The 17137-nt window shown below is 43.8% G+C and overlaps 1 protein-coding gene across 7 annotated transcripts in view; it reads right to left on the reverse strand.

Annotated features, from left to right (window-relative positions):
• The window catches only part of KHDRBS2 (KH RNA binding domain containing, signal transduction associated 2), a 2055883-nt gene that overhangs the window by 659842 nt on the left and 1378904 nt on the right, over positions 1–17137 (reverse strand). For all 7 annotated transcript variants that reach the window (XR_011260416.1, XR_011260414.1, XR_011260412.1 and 4 more), the window contains one exon: positions 15105–15163. Coding sequence is in view for 2 of the 7 variants with exons in the window: in XM_069606187.1 (XP_069462288.1) it covers positions 15105–15163 (59 nt within the window). In the remaining 5 variants the exon portion in view is untranslated. The remainder of the gene's footprint in view (positions 1–15104; positions 15164–17137) is intronic.

The following is a 17137-nucleotide window of genomic DNA, read 5'->3' on the forward strand; positions in this document are numbered from 1 at the left end:
ACATAAACCCGCTGGACTCCATTTACTTTTATTTGGTTCCGGCTGGGTTTATTCGCCATTTCTTTTTGTAAAGGTCTTTCTCGTGTTTTGCTCTGTGCGCCAAACCAGGTTGGGTTCCTTTGTTCTCCGTCCTTTGGTGGGCTTCTGCACAGATGCCCTCCTTAGGCGCCTGCATGTCTGGGTGGACAGGATGTGAGGGAGGGATTTTAGGCCCCCTGCACAGGGTTCCCTTGGAAACCCAAGTCTCACTTTGGTTTGATTGGCTAGGTGACTGTCCTGGCAGGACAGTCACCCTGCTGTGTGATTGACAGCCAGGTTGTGTGAATGGGGGAAAACTGCATAAAAAGCAGGTCTCTGGGACTAGGTAGGCAGAGTCACCACTGGATCGAGAGAACCGAAGAGAAGCTGAAAGAAGAGGACCACTACCATGGCTGAACCTCCCGGTGAAGCCCTGCTGTGGGTCCGAATCTCCAAACTTTGACGAAAGAGAAGATCTGCAAGGAATCTTCTTCCCTTGAGCTGGTGGGACCAACCAGTATGCCAAACACCAAACAAGGCCTCCCTCCCCTGGTCGAATTAGCTGTGCATCACTGCAGTGAACCAGATAGCCAAGAAGTTCGGACCCTGTTTGGGTTTTAAGGAGTGCACCTTTTAGGTGTTGCTTTGCTCTGCTGCTGGTTTCTTCCCTGGGCAGTGCAGGACCTTCCAGTCTTCCTACTTCTTGTTAGTCCAACAGTCACCTCAGGAACCGTGAGCCTGCAGGACCTGCCAGGAACTTCTGCCTCAGCTACAGCCTTCTTCTTCATTTAAGGTACTGTTCTAACCCGGTTGTTCGTTCCGCCCAACCGCGGTGAAAGTGTTTGAAATCTTTCGCTAATCCGAGGGCTTGTCCTTCTCTACTCTTTTAAATAACTTTTCATTCGGCCAACTTTGTTTCGAACTCTTGGCAAAGACTTAAACGCGAACTACTCTGAACTGTGTGATCCTCTGCAAAGACTCTGTACCATTAACATTGGCCCAGGCCTATTGATTTGAATCCTCATTGTAGCAAGCCTTTTCTAGATTGCCCTTCCTTCTTACTTGTTGGTGCTGCTTAATTTTGTATAACCTTGTCTTTCCCTCCCTTTTTAATTGCTGGAGTGCCCTTTTTTCTCACACTTCATTTTGAGCTTAACTTGTCCAGAATTCCTTGGGTGTTGTGTAGTATATGAAGAGTGTGATTTTTCTGCTGCTTTACTTAGTGAATTGTTTTACAACTGATGTGTAAATACATGAATATTCTTTTACTCAGAAACCTTGAGTCAGTGTTTGTTTGAACGATAGTAATTGCTGTCCTTTGTGTAACTGTTGATACTGCTCACTTTACTCTTGAGATAGGTCTGGCTGCTCAGACACTGCTACCACATAACTGTGTAGTACAGCCTTGTACCAAAGGTGAGATTATGCTTACACCTGTAGTCTTAATTGTGTGTAGTGTTCCCAAAGGATACTGTATGTAATTCTGCCTAACATGGCCCGAGGTAGACGTAGGGCCACATGGGTGCAATCAATGGCACCAAGCACTTTAGGGAAGTGCGCCACCCCGTAAAAGTCTTGGACCACGGCCTGCCTTTCTGCGGGTGTTCTGGGCATGTATCTGTTCCTGTGGACTGAGAGGCGTGCAGTCATGATTGCCAACACCTGGTGTAGGCAGCGTGACTGCGTGGCCTGTGAAATACCCCCGACAATGGCAGTTGTCCACTGAAATGACCCAGTGGCCAAAACATGCAGTACATTGAGCACCTTTTCCAAGGGACCCAGTGCTTGGGAGCACAGGGTGGGTGATGTGATGTCATCTTCCCACTCTGTGACCGGGTCTAATATGATATGGAGTGGAAACCTATACCTGCCATAGACCTGGTCATCTGGCATCCCAAAAAGTCTGGTCCTGGGTAGAAAAATCCGGCCCATGGCTATCCTCCTCCTCCTGCGGTGTCCCGTGATCACTGCTGCGAAAAATTGGACATTCTTTGTAGCTGTATAAATGCGTTTGTGTTTGTGCGCTCTTTTTCTGCATTGTTTTTAATGCGCAGTGATGCTTACACCTGCTTTCGCCTGGCGGACGTGTTACCGGATTATCGTGTTTTTTTGCGCGCGCAGGAGAGCCCTGTTCATTCCATGAATACGTTTTGATAGTGCCCGTGCGGGCGTTGCAAGTATTTTCCTGTGGTATTTCCCACGTAACGCCCATATTTATGCTAGTTGTTCCCCATTCCACACGTTTGGCCCCCTTTTTAAATGACTGCGCTAGACGATATGCGCCTTCGCTGGGCGTCTCGCGCAAGGCGTTTGTGGTGTTGCGTTGACGTGTTGGACCCACGCGAATTCAGCGCAAGTCTTTGGTAAGCCTCGCGCTATGTGTTCCATGAATCAACAAATGGGCACTTGCACACGTTTTGCACGGTTGCCCCCATTTTTCAGCGCTATTCTATTCTATGAAGCATACATTCCCATGTGCTTGTTTGGGCTATTAGGTGTTGCTTTCGACACCTATAAAGCCCAAACTATTCAATTCAATACATATTCAAGTACACATATGGAGGAATGGCATATGACGAGGGACAGAGAGGAATGACATTTGAGGAGAGACACACAGTGTATAGGTGTTGTTTGGCTATGAGACCCCCTCATTGACGGCCCATAACCTTGCTAATCCCTATGGCTATTCCCACCCATTCCAGTCTCTGTCCGCCCAAAACTCTTCCTCATGGGAACTCTTTCAGCTCTGTTTCTATCCATTCATAGTTGTACGTGAAGCGTGCTGAAATAAGGTAGTTTAGCAGGTGCACTGATGTCCACCCTTATAAAAATGGACTGCACACTGAGAAGACACAGCAGCACACGTGGACATCCATCTGTCCATGTGGGCAAGGATTCTAATGAGGACAGATGTTTTATTCCAATAAAAAGAATAAAAGAAAATACCTACGCAGCCCTACTGCTGTGAGGGAAATTCCCTGCCTAACCAACAAACAATAAGGGTGCTCACCAAAGTCCAAATAGTCCTGAAAAATCATTTTCAGCTAACTGGCCCTACAACTTAGGAAAACTAAGGAAAAAGAAGGCGGCCAGAGCAATAGCCTCTGTCCTTTTCATCTAACTGGCCCAATCACTTGGATCTCTTTTTCATAGGTCTTAAAAGCTACGCAATTTCACAAAACACAGTTCAAAACCTCTCTGTGGGTTCATTATGGCAAATCTCAGTTCTTTATAATTCTCTCTCTCTGTGAAAAAAAGTGTTCCTAATACAATTCTACCAATTTTGACTTGGTTCTGTTTTATAGCTAAGCACAGGAATCCTCAACAGTGTTCTTGTTTCATACCTATGCACTGGAACCCTCTTAAATGATCTCTTTATCTTTATCGAGTGCTGTTTGATATATTTCGTGGCTCTTGGGCTTCACCAAAGTTCCCTGGCTCACTGACAAGCTTACTTTATCTTGGTCTCGGTAGGGTGTCTGCCTTTACATGTTTTCTCAGTTCTGGCTTTCCAATTCTCAACTGTTAAAGTCTCCCAGTTTCTCTGGGCCCTTCGAATCCCTCTTACCTTCTAATCATCTTGCTTCAACTTGACTTTGGTAGGACGTCTGCCCGCTCGGGTTTATCAGACTCTCATAACCTTTGTGGCTTACCCAGCCTCGAATGTTAAAGTGTCTTGATTCCTTGAGGTTGTTCAAAGCCCTATGATCTTCTAATACTCGTGCTTCAACTTGACTTAGATAGGGCATCTGTCCGCTGAGGTTTATCAGGCTTCTGTAAACTTTGCGGCTTTCTCAGCCTCAAACATCTCTATTCACCCATCTCAACGGCGTTACCTCTTTGGGAGTGCTCACTTCCCTTCTGCTGCTTGGCTCGACAGCTAATACGCTTCCAGTGTGAAGTTCGGGCTTCCAAGCGCTCTACTGCTTGTGACTTTCCCAGTCTCGAATGTCTCTATTGGTCCCTCTCAATGCCGTTACCTCTTTGGGAGTGCTCCCTTCCCTTCCACTGCTTTGCTTGGCAGCACATACACTTCTCGTACTGGGTTCCGGCTTCCGGGCACTCTGCTGATGTCGAGTATCAGCATCAGATAACGAACTCCAGGCCCTCTATGGATTCTGTGTGGTCACGCCACCAGTTAAGATGGCTGCTTTTTCATCTCTCTTTGCTTCTTTGTCGGTCCAGACACCAGCCTTCCAGCATCTTCTGAGCACTTTGATACTGCTGGCTCCATGGTCTAGCATGGCTCTGCCCCTCCATGTTGTCTCTCTGTCAGAGACTTGCCTCTGCATAGGATTCTTCCTCTCTAATTCAGTTTCTTGTGGTTTTGTGCACGTCCTCAGAAATGGGTGTGTTGTTACTATTTGACTGTGGAATTCAGGTGAGATCCAGCATTACCTGAAGCCAAGGGGTTTGCGGAAATGTTACTATTCAGTGAATCCAAAATAGTATCACAAATAAAATGGGTGTGTTGATGCTCTTTGACTGGTGTGTTCAGGCATGATCCAGCATTACCTGAAGCTAAATAGTTTCAAGAAATTTCACTGTTTGTTGAATTGAAAACAGATGCAAATACAGTCTGTCCAATTCCCTTGTTGACAGATATTTTGTTCTGCACCGGAAGTTCCATGCAGGAATGGGAGTCCCCGTCTCACTAGGAGCAAAGGCCTTTAGAAATGCAGCACCCTGGTATGAGGATACTCCCATTGAATGGGTGTGCTCCTTTCAGTTCTGGGTTCAGGACAGCTGCCTGTTGTTCTGTCTCTGGTGAAGTGTGTTTACTGACCTCACAAAGAGATCAAGAAAGAGGGATGGCTAGTCCGGTTCCTATCCTGTCAATTGGTAGGCTCTGCCTGTCTGTCCAGAACATGCATCACCTTCTCCATCCAAACTGGATTGCAGGCTCTAACACATGTGTGATATCAAGTGCAATGTGACTGCAATGATTATAAGTACTGTGATGCACCATTCCTTAACTCAGGCATGGCTTTATTTTAGAGTTTACACTGCCACCATCATGGATACTTATGATCAACATAGTTTGGGTACAGGGGGCATATCATAAATGCAGACCTCTATGACCTCTGAGCCTGCTCTGTGCCACTCGGAGAGCAGGCACTGCAAATCGGGGTACTGATGCAGAAAGACACAGATATGCACTATGCTTTTGCCATGGAGTTTATCATGGGGAATCTGGTCAGCACATTACCCCTTCAGAGATGGAATTGCCCACATCATTTTATTAATTATTAAATATAAAAAGAGCCAGAACTTCACACTCTTGCCAGATGGCAATTTCTCACATGCCTCCCAGCCAAAAAGGTTGAGACTCACCCTTGTAAGGGTCTGGCTAATCCTCCTGGTGAACGTATTGACTGGGGAAATCTGCATTGGAGTGCTGCAACCCAGGTCAGGTTTGTGTTGGATATACATGTCCAATCCATGTGGGGATATGGACCAATGGAGTAGCTTGGGATTCTTTCCCTTCATGGCCATAAGCCACCTAAGAGGTCTGTGGTCTGTTTGGACAGTGAAGTGGGTCCCAGAAATGTACAGCTTCAGCTAGTGCACAGCTGAAACCACTGCAAACCACTCATTCTCAATTTTGTCAACTCAGCCACTCACACTGTTCTTCTACCACTTTAGAGTTCAGTTGCACTAGGACTTCACTGACACCAAATTCACAGGATACTTTCTGAATGAAAAACTCTTGCCCAAAATCTGGCATCTTTACAAATGGGGCCTGGCGAAGGCCATCCTTCAAGCTATGGAAGGAGGACTGGTAGGTTGGGGTCCAGGTGACCTTCTTCTATGGTTTCTTTGATGTTGCATCATTTATGGGGAGAGCAAGAGTCCCACACCCATTAATACATGGACTTGGTGTCCCAAGTATGTCACAGTACCCTGTGCTATTTGGTACTCGGAAGCATGATAGTCAAGCCAGCCTTCTGCATGGCTTGAAACACCTGTTCAAAATGGGATAGATGTTCTTCTCGGGTGTGGCTGAATACTGCAACGTCATCTATGTTGGCAATTATGAAATCTTCCAGCGCTGACAGCACCTGGGTTACTATCAACTAACAAAGAAAGTCTCCAAAAGTCATGGATACTCCAGTCCCCAGCACACCTTTATACTGAAAAGTTAACCAAAATAGGTAGAACGTTGTAGTTATACAGATATGTGTATAGGGTCCATTAGTTTGCTGATATGTAAGCAATTCAATTGGCAAATTTGTCTTTATATGCAATATCATCAGCACAACACGTTTCAGGATCCAGGGTCCATTCATCAGGTGCAATTCAAAGTCTACAAAGTAATACAACGGTACGTTGAAATAATGCATAGTAGTGTCTTCAAAGCAAATTATATATCATGTATTAAACTTATAATGTCAAATATCCATGTTGTGGAGAACCATCAATAAAATGAAAATCTAATTGTAGCAGTGAGCTGTTGTAATATGTCTGTAAGTCCCATACTAAGGAAGGCACCAGTGAGTAGTGAAAGCATACATGAATTATATCTTAAAATCCCCTAATTAAAAAAGCAACCATGTGCAGAGGCCACATATACATGTAGTGTCTAGTATTAATATGCATGCAACTCCAAGAAGGAAAAGGAAATTGATCAAAGCGATATATTGATAAATACCTGGAACCACAATTTAAGGTATTCTATTCACAGTGAATCATCATTTGCTGTTGCTAAAGCTGGTAAGAAAACAGCTAGAAATAATTTAGAGGAAAGAGTTCAAGAATCGCTACCCAAGCTATTGTATGAGAGAGTATCAATGAAAGTCAAACATAATTACATTAGGGTTCTATATAATCAAAAGACCACAGCTTTAGAAAGGTCCAAAAACCAGCTGCAAGAAGAGTCATACCATCACATCAGTATGTATCCAGATCGTAAGTATTGTAGTACACATCAATCCTCCAGAATTGCTGTCTAACCTGCTTCTTCTATTATTATTTCAATGTTAGCAGGTCGACGGGATTCAAAAAGTGATACGTGTGTGCTTATATGGTTTCCTCCGTAACCTCATACGGTATGGGAAACAGGTAATTTAAAACACTGCAATGCTGTATATAATGGTGGAGACTTGAAAAATGTGAACTCCGATGGAAATGACGAAGTATAAACTACCAATGTCTTTATGTGCAGAGATAGCAAAATATGGCCACCACACGCCACAGTGGCGGTATGGTGTTGGATCAAATATGACTACAAGCACAATGGGAAATGTAATAAATGATCAACATAATGTTGATAATGATTAGCTTAAACTCAACTAAGCACGAAATATAGAGCGAAATAAAGTGCAAAAGTGGTTGGATTGTCAGGGGTTTTGACCCGTGTTCGAGCTATTATGCTGCAACATTTGGTGCTGTGGGTTTAGAAAATCCAAGATGGCGGAAAAGCCCACATTGCGCCAGAATCCAGGAAAACCGTGCAGTTTTGGTGCACACCAACATTTTCCCCTGACCTGCCACCCACCAGTGCGAGCGTGATTGGCCAGGAGTGCCGTGGGTGAAATGTGTGCCAAAGGAAAAACAGCAGTGCCGGTTAGCTCAGAAAGCGCTTTGAAATCACCTTTGTTTCTCTGAAACGCAAGCTAAAAATGCCTATTTTAAACATTGCAAGATATTCAAAAATCTCAATGAACACCATCAGACATTTGGCAGAAGGTAGACTTGTGTGCATACAAAATCTGGAAAGAGAAACAGCCCAAAACAATGTTTATAACAAAACTGGCTGAGCTGTGGATGTCAGCAGCTGAAGTGAAATTGGACTGAAAGACACTAAAATCCAAATGTTTAAAATAAATGAGTGACCTACAGTTGAGTGTCACATAGTTTGCAACTGTTAAATGTCATAGTTTTGAACTTAGAATCAGCGTTCTAGCTGCATGTGTAAAAATTGTAAGTTTGATTTGGATGAAGAAAAAAAAGGGAACAAAAGTGACATTTAGCTGAAGCCTGGCTTAAAGAGAGTGTATTCTGCCCGGCAACTACCCCCGACAGGAGTTGAAACTTGCTCAGCCACTGTTCCCAGGCCTGGCTGCATTCTGCTGCCCCACCAAAAGGAGATGACACCTCCCTGATTGGATTAGGGGAGTGCCACCTGGGGACTGCAGGAAACTAAACAAAGCACTGTCCTTGGCCCAGGCAAATGTTAAATTAGGGGAGTCGTAAATGGCTTTCTCTTGGAAGGAAACGGGGAGGGGCACTGCATCTGGGAGCAAGCTGAGCTTGGGGGAAGTGGATAAACTAGAAATTCCACCATGTGCTTTCTAACAAGCTCTAAATCGACTTGCTACTCCTTATACTTCCTCCGTAATTGCGCTCGATGCACGCGACTAAATTGCCGCGATTGGACATTTTGCTTCATTTCAGCCACGTGTAAAAATATTCGTCTTTTGCCTCCATTACGGAATTCTGTTTTCAATCTGGTAACCATCCCTGAATCATTGATAGGGCTGGCCTGAACTGATTTAAAGTATCTCTCACTCACCCCGAACCTCTAGAGGGAATTAAAATCATTTTAGCATATTTTCCCTTCTTTGCATACCACCTTTAAAGTACTTTGCCTGTGTTTAAAATCATCCCTGTTTCTCTAAGCTTGCTAGGGGGGAACTAAATTCGTATTGTACTGTGATTGTATTCCTGAAAACTGTGTGTGTTACTTCCACCTCCTTACATTGCATAGAGGGGGGGTGAATTGCCAAAAGGGGAAAAGTGATTATATTATGTTTTGCTGAAATCATATCAAGTTTATTCCTGTGTTGCTTCTTTTCCACCTTGCATTTCCTTGTACCATATAAAGCATTCTCAGCTACCTTATCCTATATACTACTCCTAAGTAATTAAACCAGTGTGCTAGTATAACATCATCCATTGTTGATCACTGTCATATGTCTAAGTGTGATATCAAATATTAATTTATTATAAAGTGTGATATATATCTATTGTATAATTTTTCCAATAAATCTTTTATTTTGCAAAACAAACCTACTTCTTGGCTCAGTGGGGTCAGGGGGGATTCTAAGAGAGGGGCGTTATACAAGGGTTCATTATCCAGATTATAACTTGTCATAAAAATATATAAATAAGGGCTTCCCTTGAGAAATCCCAGACAAGGCACTGACTTAGTGGGAATGCTTGATTGGAGTCATTAACAGGATAAACCAAAGTACGCTTGAGGAAAGACACTGATGAGCCCATGCAGATTTGTGGGGTGAGGGCTAACCTCTTACCCGATGACCTATACAAATGAGTTCCTTGAAACACTGTCTGTATTTCGGCAAGGCAGGACCTTACATCACCCTTTCCAGCAACCCAAGATGGCAGGATTAGCTAAAACCATGTAAACAGTACTTTAGCATTTAAATATGCATGTTGTTTTGTTCTTTCCGTGGCACATATCTTTGCCTACACCGTACCTTTCTGGATTCTGGGGGCACCACCAACTTCATTTATATTGGAAATTGTATGCAGTATTCATGCTCTACCTTATTCAAAGCTTCACCTACCTGAAGGTTGTGCTGTTGATAGAATCAATTTCATCTACTGAAGCAAGCCATGGAGAACCAAAAGAATTGTTAAGAGGAAAACTAGGAGGTACTTTCTTTTTAATTGATTGATGCCTTCATTCTTTGGTCTTGTTTGGACCCATTTTAGGTTACCCTTCATTACCTGACATGCCACGCAGTTGAATCGGGTGCAAACACCAAATTGGATTATCCCCTCATTTTAACCACATAGAGAAAGCAGCTGTCTGCCTCCTTTCCCTGTACTATATTTATTGGAATGTCAGATTGAGGCCCTCAAGATATTGCTCCCTGTTTGTTACCAGGATTAACACTGACTATTGATGCGGATGCCGAACAGCTCCCAGATCATCCAGTATTTCAATAGCCCATATAACTCGCCCTAGGCTGTAAAATGCTGTTCACATCTTTTTACCCCATTACCCAACAAAAGGGTGAGTATCTCCAGCAGTACCAGCAATAAGCATTAAAAAAACAGTCTCATCAAAGTATTCAAGTAATTCTCCACACTTTTCCCTTTTTTTGTTTCAATTAAGGGAGGGTAATTCCACCTCTTTATCAAATACAAGGCATTGAACAATATCACCATTAAAAAATGGTATCCTCATCTTCCGAAAAAAAAACATCCTGTTATAACAAGCATTACCACCCCACAGCTTTACCGAATTACACCTATAATACACACATAGCTAAGAAAACTGAGACATCTTGTTATCAGCTCTCCCTCCTGTCAAAAGTCAAGCCATTGCTCCCTCTGGATAGCTTTATATCCACCTTTCAAGCACTGGTCCTATCCCACCTGGATAAGGGCAATGTACTCCTCGAAGGCCTCCCGTCATCCTCTATTGCGCCCTTGAGAAGTGTGCTACATGTGGCCGCATCAAGGGTCTCTGCAGATACAACCACATAACCCTGGCCCTCATAGACCGTCACTGGCTCCCACTGCACACATAAATCACCTTCAAGTCTTGCTGCACCATCTACAAGGCAGTCAACATCAAGTCACCCAGTTACATTACACAGACACTCTGCCTCTCCGGAGGACAACACACCACCAGAAGCTAGGGCACGTGAAGACCTGAAATCCACTGCTGCACAAAGAAAAGGACCAGAAAATAAGCCTTCTCTGCCTATGCCCCAGACTATGGAACCTCCTCCCCAACAGCATTACACTCGTTCCCATGCTTCTACAATTCAGGAAAGAACTCAAGACCCAAGTCTTCAGGGAGTCTCTCCTCCTCAACACCAAGTCCATCAAATAGACCCTCTCGTTCCTGCCACTCGGTACAGGTGTACCCTTCCCCTGTCCCCCTCTGTATCCTACCCCCCACTGTATATCTGTTCTGCTGTTACCACTAAAAAGCACTCTGTTGTGCATCTGTAATAATGTATACCTCTGTGAAGTGCTCCATTATGTACTGGTATTGGTGTATCCCTCTTAAAATGCTCTGTTGCTTCTCAAAGCTAGGACTGTGCTCTATAAATACAAAAATAATAATAATAATAATAATAATAATAATAATAATAATAATAATAATAATAATAATAATAATAATAAACACCTAAGAGGTGCCTACAATCTTATTCACAAATGAGTCGAAAGATGAATGAAAACCCACATCATAATCAGTTTGTTTAAATATCGGATGGTGTTCTTCATGCTGTACAAGGTCTGAAAGTATTTAGCCCTTTATTGTCAGGCTCTGAGAATCATATGATCTATTCAGCTGACCATCAAACCCACAATACAAATGTTAGGACAGTTCTACATAAGCTTTAGGATAGTATGCATTGTGTATACACCCACAGTGGAAGGCATAAGAGCAACATGTTGTCTCCGCAAGGGATAATCCAACGGCTTTACTGGAATATCTTGTGCCAGTGGCCCTTAAGTCTGAAAAACTTCCTTATCTTCCTGACTACTGTTAATGGTTTAACATGGGCTTACTGGGTATGGTGTTTCTTCCCTTTCAAGTGACCAAGAAGGGGGAGATTTTTGTTTGGTCCCCCCAATCTCAACAAGCCTTAAATTCCTTAAGATGTCCTTCCACAGTGGCTCTTGTGTTTTACCATAAAGACCCACACCTGCCCACATCATGAAGCATGATCATTCTTCAGTGGTGTGGGCAGAATATGCCACATGATTCCCTCACACCACACAGTCACACGTGGTGGCCTTTATCTTGCAGAAACTCCTCTCATGTGACATTACGTATACCATCATGGAGAATGCCTTCTCCACAGCCTGAGGGGCATTTTTAGAATTGATATACCATCTCCAAGTTGAACACCACCTGGATACAGTGTACAGTGGCCATAAGCATTTGTAGATCTGCATACCTGGAATGCGCCAATGTACAGAGGCCGTATGTCTATGTGTCTTTAGTTTTTCATCCATACCTCATCTGTCCAACATAAACTGCCCCCTAGATCATACTTATCAAAAAGAGGAATATACATGAAACAATGCCCATCTTGCCCGGTACTGATTGACACTTTGAAACTGATGGACTGCTCCGTCAACTCCAAATTGCTTTTGTTTCTTTGATTTCTAATGGGGTTTTCCATAAACTCTCGCATACTCCTCCAAGATCTGCACCCTCCCAGAACCCTCCATCACGGTGTTCATAGCCATCCTTGACATCAGCATACCATGATACCCAGTTCTTGAACATACTGCCTGGTTTTCTAATCATCAGCCTCCCTCCCCAAATTATCATATTGTGCAAATCCAATTATACCTTTCTTACTCCCAGCCACCATTGCCTCTTACCAGCCGTCATTGCCTCTTGCCCACTCCATGAAGTCCCACCACATAGCCCCAACTGCACCCATCAACTGCAAGACCCACTTCCATCCGGCTGAAAAGGTAGGCACAGATCTTGTGTTTGCTTGTATGTATCCACAGGTACAGCAGAGTGTTTGCGGCATGGCTCAACCCAACAGTAACTCCAACAGATTTGTTAATCCATGTGGCTGAGTGAACTTGAACACGTTTATGTAAAAAGCCCTAGGATAACCTCCCCCAGCTTCATAATTGCAGTTTAGCAAATACCAAACAGCAACATATGTTGATCTGTATTATGTGTTTACCAGGGCAAAATGGGGTCAGTATTTGATGACCGGTTTCATATGTTGAGCAGTTGGGTGATGAATGGCAACACAGTATCTGCACAATAAACACAGTGGAATCTGTTTTTCAAAGCCTATCAACCCAATGATAACGTGAAATCATTGCCCCTCTCCAGAATACATGCACTTGAACCTAAGACATCCTTTGATCCTGTATTTTTCTTGCCACCTTGCCTGTGTGTGCACCACACACAATGCCACATGGCGTCTTTGACCCTCTGTGACACTGCATATGACACCAGAAAGGGGGCAGTAGATCCGGGATGAACCTGTTTTATGGGAGCCTGCCTTTTAATGGCACCTTGTTGTACTTCCTAGACATCAGTACACTGAAAAAGGTCTTGGCTTGCTGTCATGATACATTCCTGGCACGTCTTCCTACAAGGACTGAAGCAGCTTCATCAAGAGATACATAGCTAACCATGTCCCTTATCATGGTGAGTGATTTACTGGCTACAGCTAGTGTTAATGACTCTAACCTTTAAAATTGATGTAGGAGGACCAACTCACTCTCACTGCCGTCATTCAGGCTCACTTCACTTTCCTCTTGATGACACTGAATTGCAAGTATGGGAGAACTTGGACAGGTTTGGACTGATTTGTAAAAAGAAGATACAGTTAAGAATTAAACATGTTCAGGGATGGAGCGAAAGGGTAGGGTAAAGTGAGGGGGTTGGTGAGTATGTATGTGTATTTGGGGTTTATCAAGGGCATGTGGAGTCCTGTGCCTCTGTGGCTGTCATCCAAGTAGCACAGCACATTACACTTTGCAGTAAGATTTCTCAGTAGATTACTGCTCATACTGCAGAGATATGTGTGCCATGCAGGTCCCAGGTTTGAATCTGGATAAGAATAACTTCGTTAAAATGGGGAATTGTAAGGCCAGTATGGTCAGTCATACGATAGGTATGCCTGGGTGTGCTTTTCATCATTAAAATGTTGACACGTATAATTGAGGTTTATAATATTTCAATATAGGTAATGGCTCGGTACTAGAGTCATTCATTAGAGGTGTATGATGTTGGTACCGCGTCCTTTCATCGACAGCAATTTTTTTTACGAAAACGTTTGGGCAAAAAAAATCTGCAAAAAACATAGGGGGGTGGGAAAGGTCATATAAAGAGTTGGGAGGCAGGGATAGTAAGAAAACGATAGGGGATGGGATGCTTGGGGGCAAACCCCCAAAATAAAAAAAAATAAAAAATACATTTTCGGATGTTTTTTTTGGGCAAAATATTTCATAAAGAGCCCTGTCGAAAAATAAATATTTAATAATTGGGACAGCTCAAATGTGCAGGTCAATGAACTCAGAAAGGCCACTATAGATGAGGCTGAGCCAGTCACGCGTCAAGGTTTCATAATGTAGACTTAAAGGAACTGCTCTGTACCTTGCAAAAACAAGCTCAACATATCTACATTTAGAGGCCTATTGGAGCAGGTAGCAATACATACGCTGCCAACTCTGATCTATGCAAGGGGCTCTCCAGCACATCATTTGGGCCGCTGCACAGCCCCCCTGGAAATGCGGAGGGATCCTTTGCGAATAAGGTGACTGGGTCATTTTTATTTGCATTACTTCTATTACTGTTTGTTTGAAAAGTTTGCAATCGTTGTATCAGCTCCAAACGAAGAGTAATGTTCGTTTCTATATTTTAAAAAAAGTCAGGTGAAAGTTGCTAGTCATTAAGACGCGCTGCTTCCTTTGAGGAGGAAAGGCTCTGAACTCCTGACCTATTCCAACCCCTTTGCTATGAATTTGTGCTGGAACGAAAACGTCTGTCCTTGTCAAACTCATATTTACAGCAATATTTCATCATCCCGAATTGGCATACCTTTAATCCGAATCTGTGCACCTGCATCATTTAAAGGTTCGGCTGAAGTCCACTCACCCGAATACAGTGAACATTTGAAGATTGGCGTAACGTATTCACCCAGGTTAGCAGCGGTGAGCCACTGATTGCCACAGCAGACTGCATAGGGCTGGATTCAGCCCTGTACACATTGAGAAGCAAATGATGACAATACCTGAGGCCACATGATGGAAATGGCTGAGTTGCTGTGCTACACATACCTGAGGCCACATGATGGAAATGGCTGAGTTGCTGTGCTACACAATGCTGCGTGTAAACCATGACACTCAAGGCTGCCTGTTTATTTAATGTTACTGAAGCCTGACAGAATTCCATATTCCTCACACTCTTTAGATTGCCACTTCCTCAAAGATTAAACGGATCCTGCTAAGGCATTGTCTGATTTTGTGGGCCGGATTGTCCTTATATGACATCAACCTCTGATTCACTCTTATAACTGGTTAATGGCTTGCCTTGAGTTTCATGAATGCATTTTGCACAGTAAATTCCCAAAGCAATTAACAATACTATTAAAAAATAAGACGTTCCCTACCATAGGTATTATAATCTTCTTCACTTGACCCTTGTCCGTAATCATAATATTCGGAAGCACTGCAAAAGAAAGAGATAGTGGGTCGATGAGAGGGCATGACATGAACATGCAGCATCTTGGTTCAGGAGAGTGATGTTCATGCCAAAATGAATTCGTTCAAAATCCTCTTCAGTGAAGTCAGTTGCATGATTACATATTATAATTTGCTTAGGTGCCTGCCGATCGATTCTTACAAAAATGCATATTAATATTTGCAATCCTTTCATCAACATATACATCATGCGTCTGCCCAAGGATTTCAGTGTCTCTCTTGACCCGTATTTATGCTAACCGTGCACCTTTCTTTTTCTTTCAAGCTATTCAAGAAGTGTAACATTATTTGACACAATTGGGCCTCATCACGACTTTGGCGGTAACCCTTAAATCCGGTGGTAGTGTTATTACCGCCGGATTTAAGGGTCCGCCAAAGCAGGACTTCGGCGGATTTCTCCCCAGCTCTGAGCTGGGGGGAAATCCTCTGAAAATTTGCGCTATTACCGCCGGCAGGAAATCCGCCGGCGGTATTAGAGCAACATTTCCACATTGAGCCCAATGGGGAATGGGGCATTCCCGAATGGGCTCAATGGGGAATAACATTACCGCCAAACTCATGATCCGGCGCAATTAGCTTCGGGGAGTTCGGCGGTAGGGCTAATACTGCCGGCGGTAATACCGCCGGCGTTACCGCCCAAGTCGTGATGAGGCCCAATGTATGAATTGGATCAATTGCAAATATTACTTTATCTAGCTTACAAGTGGGTAAAGGTTGGGTAAATTACAAGTAAGTAAACATTTCAAGAAATACTATTTTTAGCGTCCAAAGTGGGTAACACAGGCCCTTCTAGAAACATATAATTCACATATAACCCTACAGCAACCTTCCCCCAACCTCCTTTCCTCCATATTAGAAGAGCCTCTTCCTCAACTAGAATGCACTCTTGGGACTGTTGGCGTGTCCTCCCTGCTCATCAGTTACTCCACCTTGTACAACACCTTGTCTCTCTCTTGCTTGATTAGTGCAAAAAAAAACAAAATGCACACATGCATTTATTAATTTCATGCATAGATACAACAATAATGTAAATTGATATCGTAATTGTTTCGTTATTTTTCACAACTCTTTGATGAATTTAGGGAGGTATGCAGGATACATTTCTTGATCAACATCAAAATGTATACCATGCATGTGAAAGTAATGGGGTCCGGTCCCAAACTTTGTGTAATCCCAATTAGTACCTGGCGAGGGCGCAATCAGAATAAAAGAGCCATTGTGATTGGCCCTTGCCAAGTCATTACCAGGCCGGGAATCCCTCAGTCGGGATTCCACAGCCTTTGTCTTCGGCAGGAGGGTGTGGCAGCCCCTCAGCCAATGAGGATACTCGAAGCAGGGCCATCCCCGCTCCGAGCCTCCCCACGTCTGAGAGGCTAACTTCGCCCCCCGCTGGGGGCTCAGGTAAGGCTTTTTTTTCCCCCTCCCTTCCCTTTCCTCCCTCCTCCCTGTCCTCCCCACCCCACTTACCTTCTATCCCTCGGTCCCCAGCAGGGGGCGATGGCAGCATCCTGCCGTGTGGAGACTCAGAGCAGGGCCATCACCGCTCCGAGCCTCCACACGGCTGGAGGCTTCCATCATCCCCCGCCGGGGACCCAGGTACATTTTGTTTTTTCTTTTTTTCCCCTTCCCTCCCTTCCGCCCTCCCAACTGCACTTACCTTCTTTTCTTTTTTTTTGGGAGCGGATGCGCTGGAAACGCTTCTGTTTCCAGCGCGACCGCTCCCGATGGCCACCATGGAAAGGGAAAACGGACTCCGTTTTCCCTTTCCCGGTGGCCATTTTCTTTGCCATCTTTATTTATATTTTTGAAACGCTGCAGCCTTTCAGGACAAAAAAAAAAGCTAAAAGTATGTAAGAGGATTCAATTCAACACTACAGCTAAGTCAATGCCTAGTCTGGGATACTGAATGGAAACCCTTATTGATATATCTTTATGTCCAGTT

Source organism: Ambystoma mexicanum, chromosome 4p, assembly GCF_040938575.1.
Source record: "Ambystoma mexicanum isolate Mex_15411 chromosome 4p, UKY_AmexF1_1, whole genome shotgun sequence".
Lineage (NCBI taxonomy): Eukaryota > Metazoa > Chordata > Amphibia > Caudata > Ambystomatidae > Ambystoma > Ambystoma mexicanum.